Source organism: Myzus persicae, unplaced genomic scaffold, assembly GCF_001856785.1.
Source record: "Myzus persicae strain clone G006 unplaced genomic scaffold, MPER_G0061.0, whole genome shotgun sequence".
Lineage (NCBI taxonomy): Eukaryota > Metazoa > Arthropoda > Insecta > Hemiptera > Aphididae > Myzus > Myzus persicae.
The window spans coordinates 131,381-146,758 of NW_019104311.1; the positions used below are offsets into that span (position 1 = coordinate 131,381).

General features: G+C 30.4%; 2 protein-coding genes across 4 annotated transcripts in view; one reads left to right on the plus strand and one right to left on the minus strand.

Annotated features, from left to right (window-relative positions):
• Positions 1–1,630: 1,630 nt before the first annotated feature.
• LOC111041077 (zinc finger MYM-type protein 1-like) lies at positions 1,631–6,210 on the minus strand. Its single transcript, XM_022325229.1, has 4 exons — positions 6,186–6,210; positions 4,808–4,957; positions 2,421–4,621; positions 1,631–2,057 (listed from the first exon to the last, which is right to left on the minus strand). Exons 1-3 carry the CDS (start codon positions 6,208–6,210, stop codon positions 2,598–2,600), a joined length of 2,199 nt encoding a protein of 732 aa, XP_022180921.1. The 3' UTR covers positions 1,631–2,057; positions 2,421–2,597.
• Positions 6,211–8,554: 2,344 nt separating this feature from the next.
• Positions 8,555–15,378, plus strand: part of LOC111041080 (homeotic protein ultrabithorax-like) — a 173,895-nt gene continuing 167,071 nt past the window's right edge. The window contains exon 1 of one of the 3 annotated variants that reach the window (XR_002605270.1): positions 8,555–8,775. The gene's annotated coding sequence lies outside the window, so the exon portion shown is untranslated. The other 2 variants (XR_002605272.1, XR_002605271.1) reach the window with 2 other exon arrangements.

Consider the following 15,378-nt stretch of genomic DNA (forward strand, 5'->3'; position numbering starts at 1 on the left):
TTAGAAATTTCTAATAGATTATGGCACACGCATAATTAAATTCCTATCAAATTTCTCACACATATATTTATAATAGGTATACCTATATTATATCTATTTTTATATAACTATATGGACAAACATGGTCCTGAATTCTGAATCCATCAGATAACATCTCAAATGAATTACTGTATTATATACTTCTTATTATTATTTTTATTATTATGTACAAAAGTATATACTAATTAAAAACAGCTTATTGATAGATGCGTGTAAAGTACTTATATAGGTAATCATATAATACAAATAGGCCTCCATACGTGTTATCTCGGCGAGGCCCAGTAGTCTATAAAAAGATTTTCAATATAAACAAAATAATAATAATGATAATAATAATAATAATAATAATAATAATACACTCGTGCTATACCTACGCTATACATGATAACTTATTACATTATATACTAATTAGTAATTACTAATATGTACTAGGTACCTACTCATTTAATTTTTTACATTTTAAACATCTGCACGACATATAGGTATTTCATATACTTATTCAATCCATAGGTACTATATTTATCGCCGTGTATTTCTACTGCACATTTATATTGAAGATCTTGCAGAATATAAATACAGCGGTATACCTAATAAAAATAGTAGTAGGTAATGCCTAACAATTGTAATTGTAATAATATGTTATACAACACTCATTCAACATGATTGAAATCAAAATTTCAATTTATGTTTGATCATAGGATAAAATATTAAATAAAAACCATGAAACATGCTCTTCTGTGCTCCACTTTGCGGTGTGTTATAATACGGTACAAGTTTACCTTTTTGTTGACTTCAATATAATGTATATGTTATTAATTTTAAAACAATTATAGATACCTATGTATCACTATTGAACATGTGGTAAACGATTATGACCTGAGGCGGTCTAACAGCTTATATTTCTAAAGAAATAATTGTATTAAGAAGTATACCTATATAATAATATGTGGTACCAAACTAGGTACTGTAGGGCGTGGATTTCATAACTTTCATCTATGGGTTAAGCAAACATTTTGAAAATATTATTGTGTTTAGTTAATAGACGTACCAACAATGACGAAAAGTTTCAATCTCTACGAATAATGTGTTACAACCAAACAACTACAAAAACAGTTATTTTTAGTAATTTCTATAGTTTAATATAAGTTTCGTTTAAATATATAATTTTGAAAAAAAATTGAACTTCAAATGCACATAAAAAAAAAAAAAGACTACGTATGTATATTTGATATTTTTGTTCAACTAATAAGACGGTATAATATAATATAAAAATCTTGTATACCTACTTAATTTTCAAACTTTTAGACCGAACATCAATGATCAGCATAGAAAAAAATTTAAAGAAATTCATAATTAAAAAAATCCTCCTATAACTTTATAAAAGCTTGAACAAGTATTTATAAATAGTTAAAATATTTTGAAAAATAAATATCATTGTGTATAGAAAAAGATAATTTTCCTAGAATAGATGAGTGCATGTATAATGTATAATTATATACAAGGTATATCCTACCTATTCTACCTACATATATTATATACAGTGGCGTGGCGAACTAAAAAATTTTCAGAGGCAAGTATATTCTTCGATAACCACCCACCCACCCACCTAAGAGCCCATGACCTATTATTGAACATTAAACACTAGGTTTGTATTCTCTCTCTTAAAAATTGGCCTATAAAAACATTACATTTATGGGTTTGTGGGGAAATTGCCTCTATCAGGCAATTTCAAAACCATGTTATAAGATTAATCAAAATAACATTAAATGAGATAATATTTTTTAAAAGATCACTTTGGTGTTTAATAGGGTTAAGTAGCACAAATTACAATAATTAAAATATCACTTAATATTTTATTTAAACAATAAATTCTGCATCAAGAGATCGGAGGACTTTGCAAATATGTCAATTGCTTCATTACGATCAATTTCAATATCTCTTTCACAGCTTAATATAAGTAAACTTTCCAACCGATTCTGCCCAATGGTTGATCTAAGCCTAGATTTAACTAGTTTTACCTGAAATCATAATTGTGATGATTTGTATTTTTAGTAAAATTAGATTTTAAAAAACAATATTTGGTTAATAAAAATATAAAATAATAGGTACAGTTAATAATATTATTATTATCTACATTTTACAAAATTATTAGAACTAATTTATAGCTAAAGGTATTTGCAAATAAAAAAGACAAAAAAAAAAGTAGAGAATAGCCATAAAATATGTAATTAAACGCAAAATATGATTGCATAGCCACCAGCTTAGACATTATATGCATTGCACTTGTTTCTTACTTTGTCTTTTTTAGAGTTAAACAAATATAAAAATGCTACAAGTTTTTTGTTCTATTTAATAATAATGAAATAATAATTAAAAATTACCTTAGAAAAGCTGCGTTCAGCAGATGCGGATGATGCAGGTATGATGCACAACGCTTTATATGCCAAGTACAAATTTGGAAAGGCTGCTATTAAGTTGTGACTTGATAATAAACCCAAAATGTCTAAGCTAGACATTTTTGTTGTACTGACTTCTTCAATTTCAGAATCATCACTTATTTATGAACTAAAATCTGGTTGATCAGTCCTGTCATTATTTTTGTCATTGTATATACTTGTTGTTGTTGAATAATTGTCATTAAAAAGATCATTTAAGCTGTTGCTAAATGTTAAATATTCAGATTGTAATTTATTAGTATCAATGTCTATCCAATTCGATAATTGTTCAAACGCGCTACTGGGCAATTCACTTTTAGTTTTAATGGATAACATACGTTCCGGAGTAAGCAGGCTTAAATCTTTAAGAATTTCTTGAGAATCATTAAATCTTGTGTCAATTGATGTAATAATAGCATCTAAAACTTTAAAACAAACGTCACAGCGAAATAAATCAGTAGGAGATTGTAGCACTTCATCTCTGGATAGTTCACCAGGCATTATTTTCTTCTTTCTTGCTCTTACCATTTTGAAGTCACATTGGGAAAGACTGTTTTTAGTAGCAAATTCTTTAGCAGTATTAATTATTTCAGTACATCCTTCATCAGTACGCAAAATTTTCAATCTATTCTTAGCAATATTCACCATTTTGATAGCTTGCATGAAATCAATAGATTTTGATTGCAAATAGTTTGAAACTTCAGTGGAAACCGAAAATATTCTTCTCATCAGAACCAAAACTAAGATAAATTGGAATGATGTTATAACCGAAATGAAGTTTTTGGCTGTTGAAGTTGTATAACGATCTGAATCATTTGCTTTTGAAATATTTTCCAATGCTTTCAGCAGAGCAGAGTACTTTTCTTGAATGACAACCAAAGCTCGATCATGGGATGTCCATCTAGTAATGGAAAAACGTTTGATGCGACGCTTTTGTTCTCTCGGATTTAATATTTCTTGAGATTCTACAAAGGCAGCCGTCCGTTTTCTAGCTCTCATAAATTCAATTAAAGCGCCAACATTACCGAAAAAAGTTTTGGTATTAATGCAGCAATCACAAGTATCAACTATAACTAAATTTAGTTTGTGGGCAAAACACCAAGTAAACATTGCTTTTGGATTCTCCGCTTGTATACGTGTTTTCAATCCACTGTATTTGCCTTGCATAGAGGCAGCACCATCATATGTTTGAGCAATCATCTGTGTTTTCCAGTTGATATTGTATTTGTCTGTAATGCTACAAAACACTTTAAACATACCTAGACCAGTAGAATCAGAAGCAGTTTCTAGTGCTACCAAACGCTCTTGAGGTTTTCCTTCATCTATGTATCTTAAAATGACAGTAAATTGTTCTTGATTAGAAACATCTGTAGTTGTGTCAATTATTACAGCAAATTGCCCTGACTTATTCACTTGTTTTAAAATATCCTTTCGAACCATATCCGCCAATATACAAAGAAGTTTATTTTGAGTCACATTGGATAAAAATGAAAGACGGTTAATCTTGTTTTCTTTTAATTTTTCTAAATGTAACTTTAATATTGGATTATATGTTGATATAAATGAGCATAATTCTAGAAAATTACCTCTGTTGGTTGATGTATGTTTCTCGTTGTGCCCCCTGAGTGCAATATTTTGTCTTGCAGAAAAAATAAGAGCATCTATAACTATTGATACAATTTGCCTATTTTCTGCAACTTTTCGATTGACACGTTCATGCATTCCTGTGTCAATCCTTACGTTCTTTTCATACATTACTCGAGCCATTTCACTTGTTAGATGTTCTGGGAAGCTTTCATGGTTTTCTATTGTTCGCTTAATATTTTTATAATCATTAGACCCTTTATCTGCTAAAAACGTTTTCTTTGCCTTAGGCAGACCAAATAGCTTACAAGTGATGCAATAAAAACGGTCTTGTGAAGGGGAGTAGGATAACCATAACCGTTTTACAAATTTTCCATCTTCAATCTTACGGTGATAATAAGTTTCATGAAATGAACGCATAACACCTTGAGAGTCTTTCTTTTGTGGAAATATCTTGTTCTTTAATTCTAAGGCGGATGGTTGACAAGGGCCCAATGAAAAAAAATGATTTTTCAACTCATATGATACAGTTGTAGGTAAAATGGCTGGATCATTTGGGAAATCTAAAAAAAAAATGGTACAGTTATTATTTAAAGTAAATAAAAAATTAATTTTAAATTCTATTTGTAATTTAAACTGTATTATTATGGCTTATACAAAAATTGTTATAAAAGTTGTATATCTATTTTCAATTAAATATTTATTTTTTCAACATCCAAATTTGATATCAAACCACAAGTATTGTTTACCTGATGGATAACAACATAATTGAGAAGTATCTTCTTCAATATTTATCTGTGAATATGACTCATTTTGGGTAGCACTACATATTTGTACATCGTTCCCATCATTATTTAAAGATACATCCGAATCCGAAATACCTACNAACTTTATAAAAGCTTGAACAAGTATTTATAAATAGTTAAAATATTTTGAAAAATAAATATCATTGTGTATAGAAAAAGATAATTTTCCTAGAATTGATGAGTGCATGTATAATGTATAATTATATACAAGGTATATCCTACCTATTCTACCTACATATATTATATATATTATATATACTCAAATAGACAATACAAACTGTAGAATAATAAGGAATAATTATTACATATTATATAATATTATACATAATATTTATAATAACTATAATTTTTTTTTTTTTTTTATTGGTCTTAAGCTTCGGCAACTGAGGCCATTAGCTGTAGTAGGATTTGTATTGTAGGTTTGTTTGTATTGTATATTTTGGGACGGTAGGGGGGAACACGTGTGTGTTTGTTTTTGGCAGAATTTCGAATGGGGCACCCGTAGGTTTCTGCCATGCCCCGGGGGTGGGGGATGGCAGCACTTGTTCTCCGGTCACCGCGACTTGTCCGGAGAAAAATGCCGCCCGGTATAGCCAAGGATCGAACAGCGACCGGCTGCGTCGCAGCGGACGCGTCAGACCACTCGGTCACCTCATCCCCCAATAACTATAATTGTATTTACGAATTTGTTATACATGAAGTGGTATAGCTATACTATAGATAACTCATCCTATCATAATATTATATAATTATGTAGGACGTAGAGATATAACTACGTCTAACTTAAACAATTACAGTAGGTAATAATATAACTTGATTTTTGTATACATGTACCGTCTACTATTTAGTATTTAATTAGTTAGCACTGACCATTTGTAAATTGTAAATATACATAGGTAGCTATAAATCACATATACTAAAACATACTATTATTATGTTAATAAACAAAGTGTATATTACTTATGATTTATATATTATATAGTCATACCGTGTATAACTAAATAATTACAACAGTTATATAATAAACTATCTTCTCATTAGTTAGGCACTTATCCGCTTTACCTACTGTTTTTATTACTACTTTTACTTAAAAGTGCATTAATCTGCATGCACGCACTGCGTAATTTATGTATAATTAATTTAAATGCGTACCTATTAAGCTAAGTATAAAATTGTTGGACTTGGCTATAAATGCTATAGATACGCATTATATTTATGCGTAATAATTTCTACAATATTCACATACGTATACACATACACTACTACTTAATAGTACCTAATTATATTATATATTTCAATAATATAAGTATACACATTGAACCTTCACTTTTCAATTTGAGGTTCATTATGTTGTATACATACATAAGACGTTTGAAATAAATCATTTTATACAATATGTTATACACAAATATTAGGCGTTCCTATATGTATCCAAAATTTAAAATTCCCAGAAGTTTTCAATAGCGCCGGGAAAAACAAACAAACAATTAAGATACAATAACGGGAATTTTTTATTTAAAATCGATTTATATTTATGGTATAACTCGAAAATAAATGACTGTGGATACATAAAACATTCACTAAATGTGTATATTATAGCACTTCCTATAATAGACCATACAATTAATTTATACGATTGTCTGGACTTGCTACAAGATACGGATTCTGAAGTAGAGGACCTGATGGTAACAAAACATAGACGCCGAACCTTTTTAAGTCGTACTAAAAAGTTTTTTAGGATGATGTTCTGCTGCTGTGGACGCGTTGAGGAATAGTGTTCAAATTATCATTAAAACTTAAATGACTATCTATAATAGATATAAAAAGTAAATTTGTTATTTACAGTGAATTGCATTGATTAAATTATTACAAATATATTATGTTTTAAATGATTGATTGTAAACCATATAAACTAATATTTACGATTAAATTTAGCATTTCAAAAATAAAATTATCTCAGATATATTATTATCTTATATTTGGTATTTTTAAGTGCTTTGAGCAACCTCGTAAAGTTTATTAAATTTTTTCATACTTTCACAGTATCAATTTAATTATAAATAAATCAAATAAAAAACGTGAGAAAACTAAAAAAAAAATTTGATTGTCACCCTACTACTCGTATATAGGTATCTACACAAAATATTTTACAATACACCAAACTTCTGTACAAAACGAATTATCGTTTTGTGAGTCATCGAGTTGAAAATATACTTAGATGTTTACATCATCATACAGAACAGTGATTGCAGCAAGGTTTAAATTCACCGCCCCCTCACACCAATAATAATTATTTACCATATATAGCTATATATGATGAACGATACATATGGATGTCAAATGGAGTTTTTTCTCCCGCACATTTTCAGGTGGAAGAAAATCGATCAAACCATACAAAACATCAGCTGTTATTATTCGTATAATGAATCTGCATAATGTATATAATGTATATATAGGTAGGCTACTTTTGAATACCTATATAATATACAGTTACAACACTATACAACGTACATGTATACACATGTAGCGTTGGTTTCTTTTTTCCGCGACTTAAACAGGAGTCATCGGTTATTTTGTATTTTCCACTCGACGAGTTCTTTTTTGTCACACGTTTCCGAACGCAAACGGAGCCGAAGATTTCGCAGAAAAATCGCGTTCCTTGTTATAATATATATTATAAAAACCATATTGTCGTCGTACAAGAATTTTTCGCCATATCACGACAATAGACACAGCGTTCGGACAAAGCGTTTGGGCGGGCGAGCGGACGAAAGAAACGAAGAAAAAGACAAAAAAAAAAATGAAAGAAATAAACGAAAAAAATACCCACACGAAATTCCGCGCGGACGGCTGCAGTGTAGGTCGGCGGGACGCGGCGCGGAGGGGAACCGTTTGTCGCCGCCGCCGCCGAGGCACATTCATGGCCGCCCCAGACGCCCGTCCAATAACTCAATCGCGGGCCCCGCCCCCCGGGTTGCGCGCGCCTGGAAGCCATCTTAGCCGGGCGGCGCGGTGTGCGGCGCGCGCTCGGAGATCGATTCCCCGCCGACCCGCCGGCGACGGAGACCGACACCACTGGCCGCTGCGGCGCGTTCGTCGTCGTCGCGTGCCGTCGTGTGTCGTCGCCACCGGTCGGCCGACAAACATTCTTCTCGCACGCGCTTTCTGGCGGACGAGAAAACGCGTCGGTCTGCAGAATAATATTAATATTATGAGATCATCACCGGCGACCGACCTGCAGCTCGTCGAAACCGAGATCGTAACCCTTTTTGGGTACAAAAAATTATGATGAAAATCGACGTATAAACGCATAGAACAATATTAATCCAAAGCATATTATACGGATTTTCGGTGATGTACCTGCACGTCAATACGATATCGTATAGGTACGAAAAGGTATACCGCCGGTCCGTACCAAAGAGTATAATATATGTTGTGTTTATACCGCGTTCGCGGTGACTGTATTATTATTATTATTCTAACGAAGCGCAGCCGGGCCGTGGCGTTCAAACATGGCTGCGCCATCACCGGTGGTTTTATAGCCTCGTCGCCATAAAACCCGGGAACGGGGAAAAAAAAAAGGCCGTATAATACGACTTTCGCCGTCGTCGTCGGGTCTTTTATACACGAGTATTATATTATTATACGGCGGGTCCCTCCGCCGATTCTCTCTTACAAATTATTTTATTATTTTTTCGTCCGGGCCGGCCGAGGATCGTCGTCGTGTACTGCTGTACCTATATGCTGCAACGCATATACGACGATGACACGTCCGTACACGTCCGCGATCCGTCCGTCCGACCGTCTGTCCGTTCGTCCGTCAGGCACGTTTCATTTTCGCTCGTGTCCATATAGGTGCTGTCCGCAAAACCGTTTCGTATCGACGCTCACACCGTCACACGAGTCTATATGTAAGTATGTGTGTGTGTGTGTGTGTGTGTGTGTGTGTGTGTGTGTGTGTGCTTCTAACACTTCAAATAGTACACTTATATGGTGCAAACAGTCGCGTAAATGTACGGCGCGGTATATAGGTAAATACCTACGATTCGCGGGTCGTCCGTGGTGTATACACCTTAGAGCGCGTTTCGATTGCAGCGCTGCGAGCACTTCCGCGGTAAGTATCCGAAATAACAAGTCCGATGGGTACATATAGGTAGGTAGTATACATAATGCATTATAATTAGGTATGTATAGGACATATATAGATATACAAGCATATGCAATATATATATATATGACTTATAGTACCTACCTAACTTTATCGATGGTAACTGTTGGTTATAGGTAAACAATAACTGCAGTAAAGGAATATTCACAGCTACGTCGTACGTCGAGTCGTGTTGATCAAGTCAAATTGTGATTGGACATCAATCTTTTGATATAATGTAATAATATAATTAGGTTGTACTCCAACCGCGGAGTATTGCAAGAACTATATATAACTTAAGCTCAACTTTTAAACCATAATAGTTACTAGCTATAACCATATAGTAACCGCAAGTTGTCGCACCACACTTCACACAACGTAGCTGTGAATTCAGCTTAAGTATATATACCTACCTATAGGTATCTGCTATATCGGTATATGAGCAACCTGACATGGTTTACGCACCTCGTGTGTAACTGAGAGCTATATTATGACTATATATGTATTATGTATACATAACAGGTACCTCATATAGTTGATAAGCAAAACGCTTTTTGGGCAAACGACACTCTAAACACTCGTAAACAATACTGATGTCTGATACGTCTATTCAAACTTTTTTCGAGATAGTACATCAATATGTGATTTTTGTTAATAATGCATGTTTGTTCATTAAAATTAAACTCATGAACACATATACCAGTAATAGGTGCTTATGTACTATTCAGCATATATATTATATTATATGCTTAGGTATATAAGAATATTGTTATAATATAGCCTATAGGTATAATATCAGAGGTAAGGAAGGACTACGTCTCGTGTCTAACTAGAAGACATAAACAATTTTTATAAGTATAAAAAATGTTTTAAATATGTGCATTTTGAAAATGTAATAATTATTAATATCTTATTGTACCTATCTATAAACAATTGATAATTGAGCTATACTAATAAGTAATAACCATTGGGGCAATTATATATAATATGCAATATACTTTTGTAATTTACGATAGTTTCGAACATTTTTTTGTACATATTGCGAGTCTCTTCTATCTGACAGTTCCTGCACCGCTATACATATGTATATACACATTTACACGCTTTTAATGGGTCAACACATGATGTCAAAACGTCTAAATACTAAAAAGACGAAATCCTATTCATATTTTCGTAGATATAAACATAAGTTTTAGTTATTTATTGTGTAACGTTACTGTGACATATATTTCATCTAAATAATGAATGCCCATTACTATAAAATATTTAATACACATTTAGCACTAGCAAAACCCAACACCAGTTATTTATTTTCTTGTTTTCTCTTTTGTTTACTTAAAAACATGTAGGTAAATTATTTAGTTTCTCGGTTTATATCTTATCCTCGGTAATACTACCAAATTAAATTAAAGCATGACTGCAAAAAGTATATTTATAGATAAATAGAATAGCAAACTGCAGCGCATAATTGCTTGTACAATATATATATATAAGTACTTACGTATGCAATACAGAAGAAATAATTTAGACTATTCTTCCCAAGTTAAATTGCTACATAATATTAAATTCTATTAATACTTTATTGGATGTTTAACATTATAATGAATTATGTTCTACAAATAACATATTTTATAGGTTTGTGGCAGCTTTAATTAAAAGCTTAATATTAAATTAAATGATGGGTATTATAACTAAAGGTAAGAATATTATTATTAAGTATTAACAATAAAGTTATAATATTGTATAATTGTATGATTATGGTTATTAATTATTATATAATAATTATATATTATCCCGTTATATAATTGAACTACATATTAAATACTAATAAATACTACAAATCTCTCTATATATATACCTATAGCAAAATTTATATTATGAAGTACTTTGGACTTTAAACTTAGACAAAAACATAACAAATTAGTTAGGTTTTGACACTTTTGGACAATTTTTGTCGAATTTTGCAAGTTTAATCGTAAATAGTACAGAGTTATATATTGAGTAACAGACCGAAAAGTAAAAGAAATAGAAAAAGAATTAAAAACATATTTCAAATAATTGTGGAAAAACTTTGTAGATAGGTACAGTTGGCATTTTGTTGTAAATGATAAACCGGTAAACCATTTTTGGAACTTAAAACAAATGGAACAAGTTTTAATAGTAATACTTTTCCAAAAACTGTATATTAAGTACATTAGATGTCTCTAGAGATAAAGAAGATTCATAATACACCGAAAAACGTTACGAATTTATATCAATATATAACAATGGGAGAGACAATTGAAACAGTTTATAAAATTAATACATTTATACTTGTATATTGTAAAAGATTAGAAATTTAAAAAGGTAGAAAACAATATAGTTTTGACATAGACATATTATTCTTGACTTATATTACGGTAAAAAAATATATTTAACTTACTATTTATTATCTCTTTTCCAAATATTAAAAATATGTAATTATATTAGCAATAAGCTTAGATGTCAATGTCAGGGAAATTTAATAAAAAAAAATTAAAATTAAAAAATCCTAAAATGTTATTGACTATAATTGTAATGTATACTTATTGTAGATACTTTCTAATAACTATCCTTAAAGCGAACAAAATAGAAAATTAAATATGTTAGGTTTGAATTTCAAGATAAAACATTTGCTATTTTGGTTACCTTTAGGTAGAAGAAAACAGCCAGAAAACCGAACAGACATATTATTTCTTGTTTTAATTTTTCCGTATACCTAATTATTATGTAGGTATATTATTTTTGTTTATAATGACATTATATTCATTTTGACAATGAAGATCATTTGTTAATTTGTCGTAAAGGCTAATTAACATTGCTCAATAATCTCAATAAAACAGAAGCACCTAATAAAGCATTCTTCTTGTGATTGGTCTAATATCTGTAAGTGGTTTATAAGTTTATCCTATAAAAGTTTAAAACATCCTCCTAGCCAACCTAACAAAGTATAATAATCCGTAATAATGTCCGACACTAACTTTTTGGAGCCTTATAATAAGTCTATATGGGTCACCATGTTTTGATTTGTTTTTTATTTACCTTTTTAGTTTTTTATAGTTTCAAAGGCTCAAAGCCAAATTCCTAAATTTATGCTTAAAATATGTATAACTTTAGGTACCAGTTGAAAAACTGATACCATAATTACATACCTGAAGTAGGTAAAAATAAATTAAACCGTAATTTTGGGTAACAAGAACTATATATTATAGGTACTTTCTATAGGTACCTATGTTTATACTTTATAATATTGTTATGATAATTATTATTTTAAATAATAATTACACGTACTAAAAAATAATTGTAGCGTTATTTTTCATGCCAGCCTATAGTATTATATGTATATATTACAATAATATATTATTCAAATGTTAAATAATTTTCATTTAATTTGTGTATACATAAGTTATTATTTGACTAACCACAACGTAAATGTTATATACATATTTATAGCAACAAATGTAATTCTTCTCATTATAAAAACATGCGTATGTAGTTTATTTCTGAACAACAATTATTTAATTTTAAACGTTAATGTGCACAACATCAAGACCTTAATTTAATATACCTAATTGATGAACAAAAAATGTTTATTTATTAATTACCGCCAGTGTAATATTATAATACCTATCGTAATAATAAATAGTAAACAATTCTTAAATCGTCACACAACAACATAATATATTAATATAGAAAAATACATTGTAACCACCTGACCAAATGGTAACTATAGCTATATGGTAAGGATAATTCGTCTAAAGTTAACATAATCGGCCTACGGTAGTTCTTTTTAGGTTTTTTTTTACTATATATAGGTAGGTACTCAAGATTAAGGACAAACCCTTCAATTATTTTTTCGTGTGTTGTTTTTCTAGGCGGTTGACCTGCTATAATTATACCCAATTTGAATATTCTGGAATGCATTATATACGTGTACCTACTATAACTATGTATACAATGTGCGTATATTTATTATGTATCCTATATTATACTTCGTAAATTATTCATAAAACTATTGGTGGCTGAACAGTGACGAAGAATTACGGTTCAACGATCGTTTCCAATTTTATGAAAAAAATATGTTGTAATAATGATAATTATTATCCATATAATATTATGACCTATATTAATACAGTGGACCTAAAGATAATACAATGTTCAAAACACTCATATATACTATACTATATATCTGTATCATAATATACGCCTTTTATCGGTGTATCTATCATCTTTATTGAATTTGAAACTTTTTTCCAATTAGTACCTACCTATAATATCTACCTAATTCTTACAACAATATAGACGCATAAGCATGTATTGTAAATTTGTAAGGGTATGACTAGGTTGGGTTTTACTCTTACACTACCATATTTGATATATTTGCAGTCATACAAAATATAATATATTCGATATTATCATTACGACCTTACTTATATATGTACACGTTAATGGCAGATTTTCGGTGAACGCATTACTTATAATAATATAATATTTAGTTTGATAATAAAGTGGTTCTACCGGTGTAGGTATAAGTACATGAAACAAGGTCTCTACTGGTTAGGTCATACAGAGGTAAAATCGCATATAAGGTTTATAAGTTTGTAATGTGTACGATTTGAATGTCTTTACACACAAATAATTATAATAAAATGAATTTGGTATATAATAACAATATGTTTAGCGAAATTCAACATTTTTCCCATTGAATTTGTGGAGTTTGTGAAAAGAAAAACTCTTCTTATGCAAATTAGATAGTAGGTATATATGTAGGTATTATTATTTATACAGGTGAAAAATAACGAAAAATAATTTAATTTTTGATTGGCATATCGCTATATTTATCATTTATATTGTCAATAAATAGAATGATACAAATATGTTATACTATGGTTTTTATCTTCATTTATAATAAAAAAATTATAGTTATATAATATTATATGCATGTAAACTGTATAATTAATAAATCGATATTCTATCACAACATAAAATTATTATTATGTGACACGCGTTATCTGTATAATATAAAGCATGTGTAATTATATGTATATAAGAATAACTTAACCTAAGAATATTACTGTATCTCTTATATCACTCCATTATTCTACTTGTATGATGAATTATATCCATATGACATTAATCAACAACCTTAGTCAAGATATCATATTAAAATAAATCGATTTTACTACATGACCCCACCGTCGTTGTGACCGAGGACAACCCTCGTTTTATCTATAACGTCCTTATCAATCTTTATTAGACAATTGTATAGTATAAAATTCTTGTCAAGTGGTATATAAAGTTTATACGCAGGCCCTGCAGTTTGTCATTCATATTTTTTTCCAGAACATAGTATAATATATTATAACTCATGCTCAAGTCCAATTATATATTATTAGATAGATATAGGTACCTATAGGTAGGTATATACGTAGGCACTCGAATAATTAAAAAGCCGTTTTCCACGTGTTCGTGGTATAATGTGTTTTTAAATACCCCCAAGACTTGGTGGGGTGTGTACATGCACCAATTATATGTAAAAAATACACTGCTATACAGCCATGGCTTCTCACGCAACCGTTAGACCATTTTAAAAATCTGATTATTTTTTAAACATTTTTTTTTTATTTGGGGAGAGAATGAAAATATAAATGGCCCTCACACACCGATGATAATTACCGGAAATTATATAGGTAACCGGTTAGCGGCTCTTCGGGCTACAACGACGAATATTTTGTTTTTCGGCTTACCGAAAACCGCAAGTTTGAAATTTTAACGGCGCAATAATACTGACCGAATAGATCGGCCGTGATACAGGTTCGGGGCAAAGTGAAATAACCATGCGGGAGCTATCGAAGTAAAAAATCTTCAAAAGGATATTTAGAAAAAAATATCCATAAACAATGAACCTATCGTGTTACTCGCCATTAATTTGGGCGGATTTTACGTTAGCGATTTAAAAAGTACAATGCCTTATTAACTATTGAAATATAGTTTAGTAATAAAAATTAAGGTAATATTTTACATTTGCATACTAGTTTATTTTTAAAAGATAAATCAATATATAAACTATAAATTAAATATATAGACACTGGGAATAAAATATATTTTATTATAGCATACGTAGGTGGTAGCCGGTAGGTCTTAAATATTCACCGCTAGGTACTTTTATATATATATATTACATATATAATAATAATACATGGTTACACTTCCACAGTAAGTTTATAAAATTAAATTCAGTTATTTAAAAAAAAATTGTATAGGTACTATTATTTCCAAATATTTTTCTTAGTTGTAAATTGTGTGTGTGTGTGTGTGTGTGTGTGTGTGTGTGTGTGTGTGTGTGTGT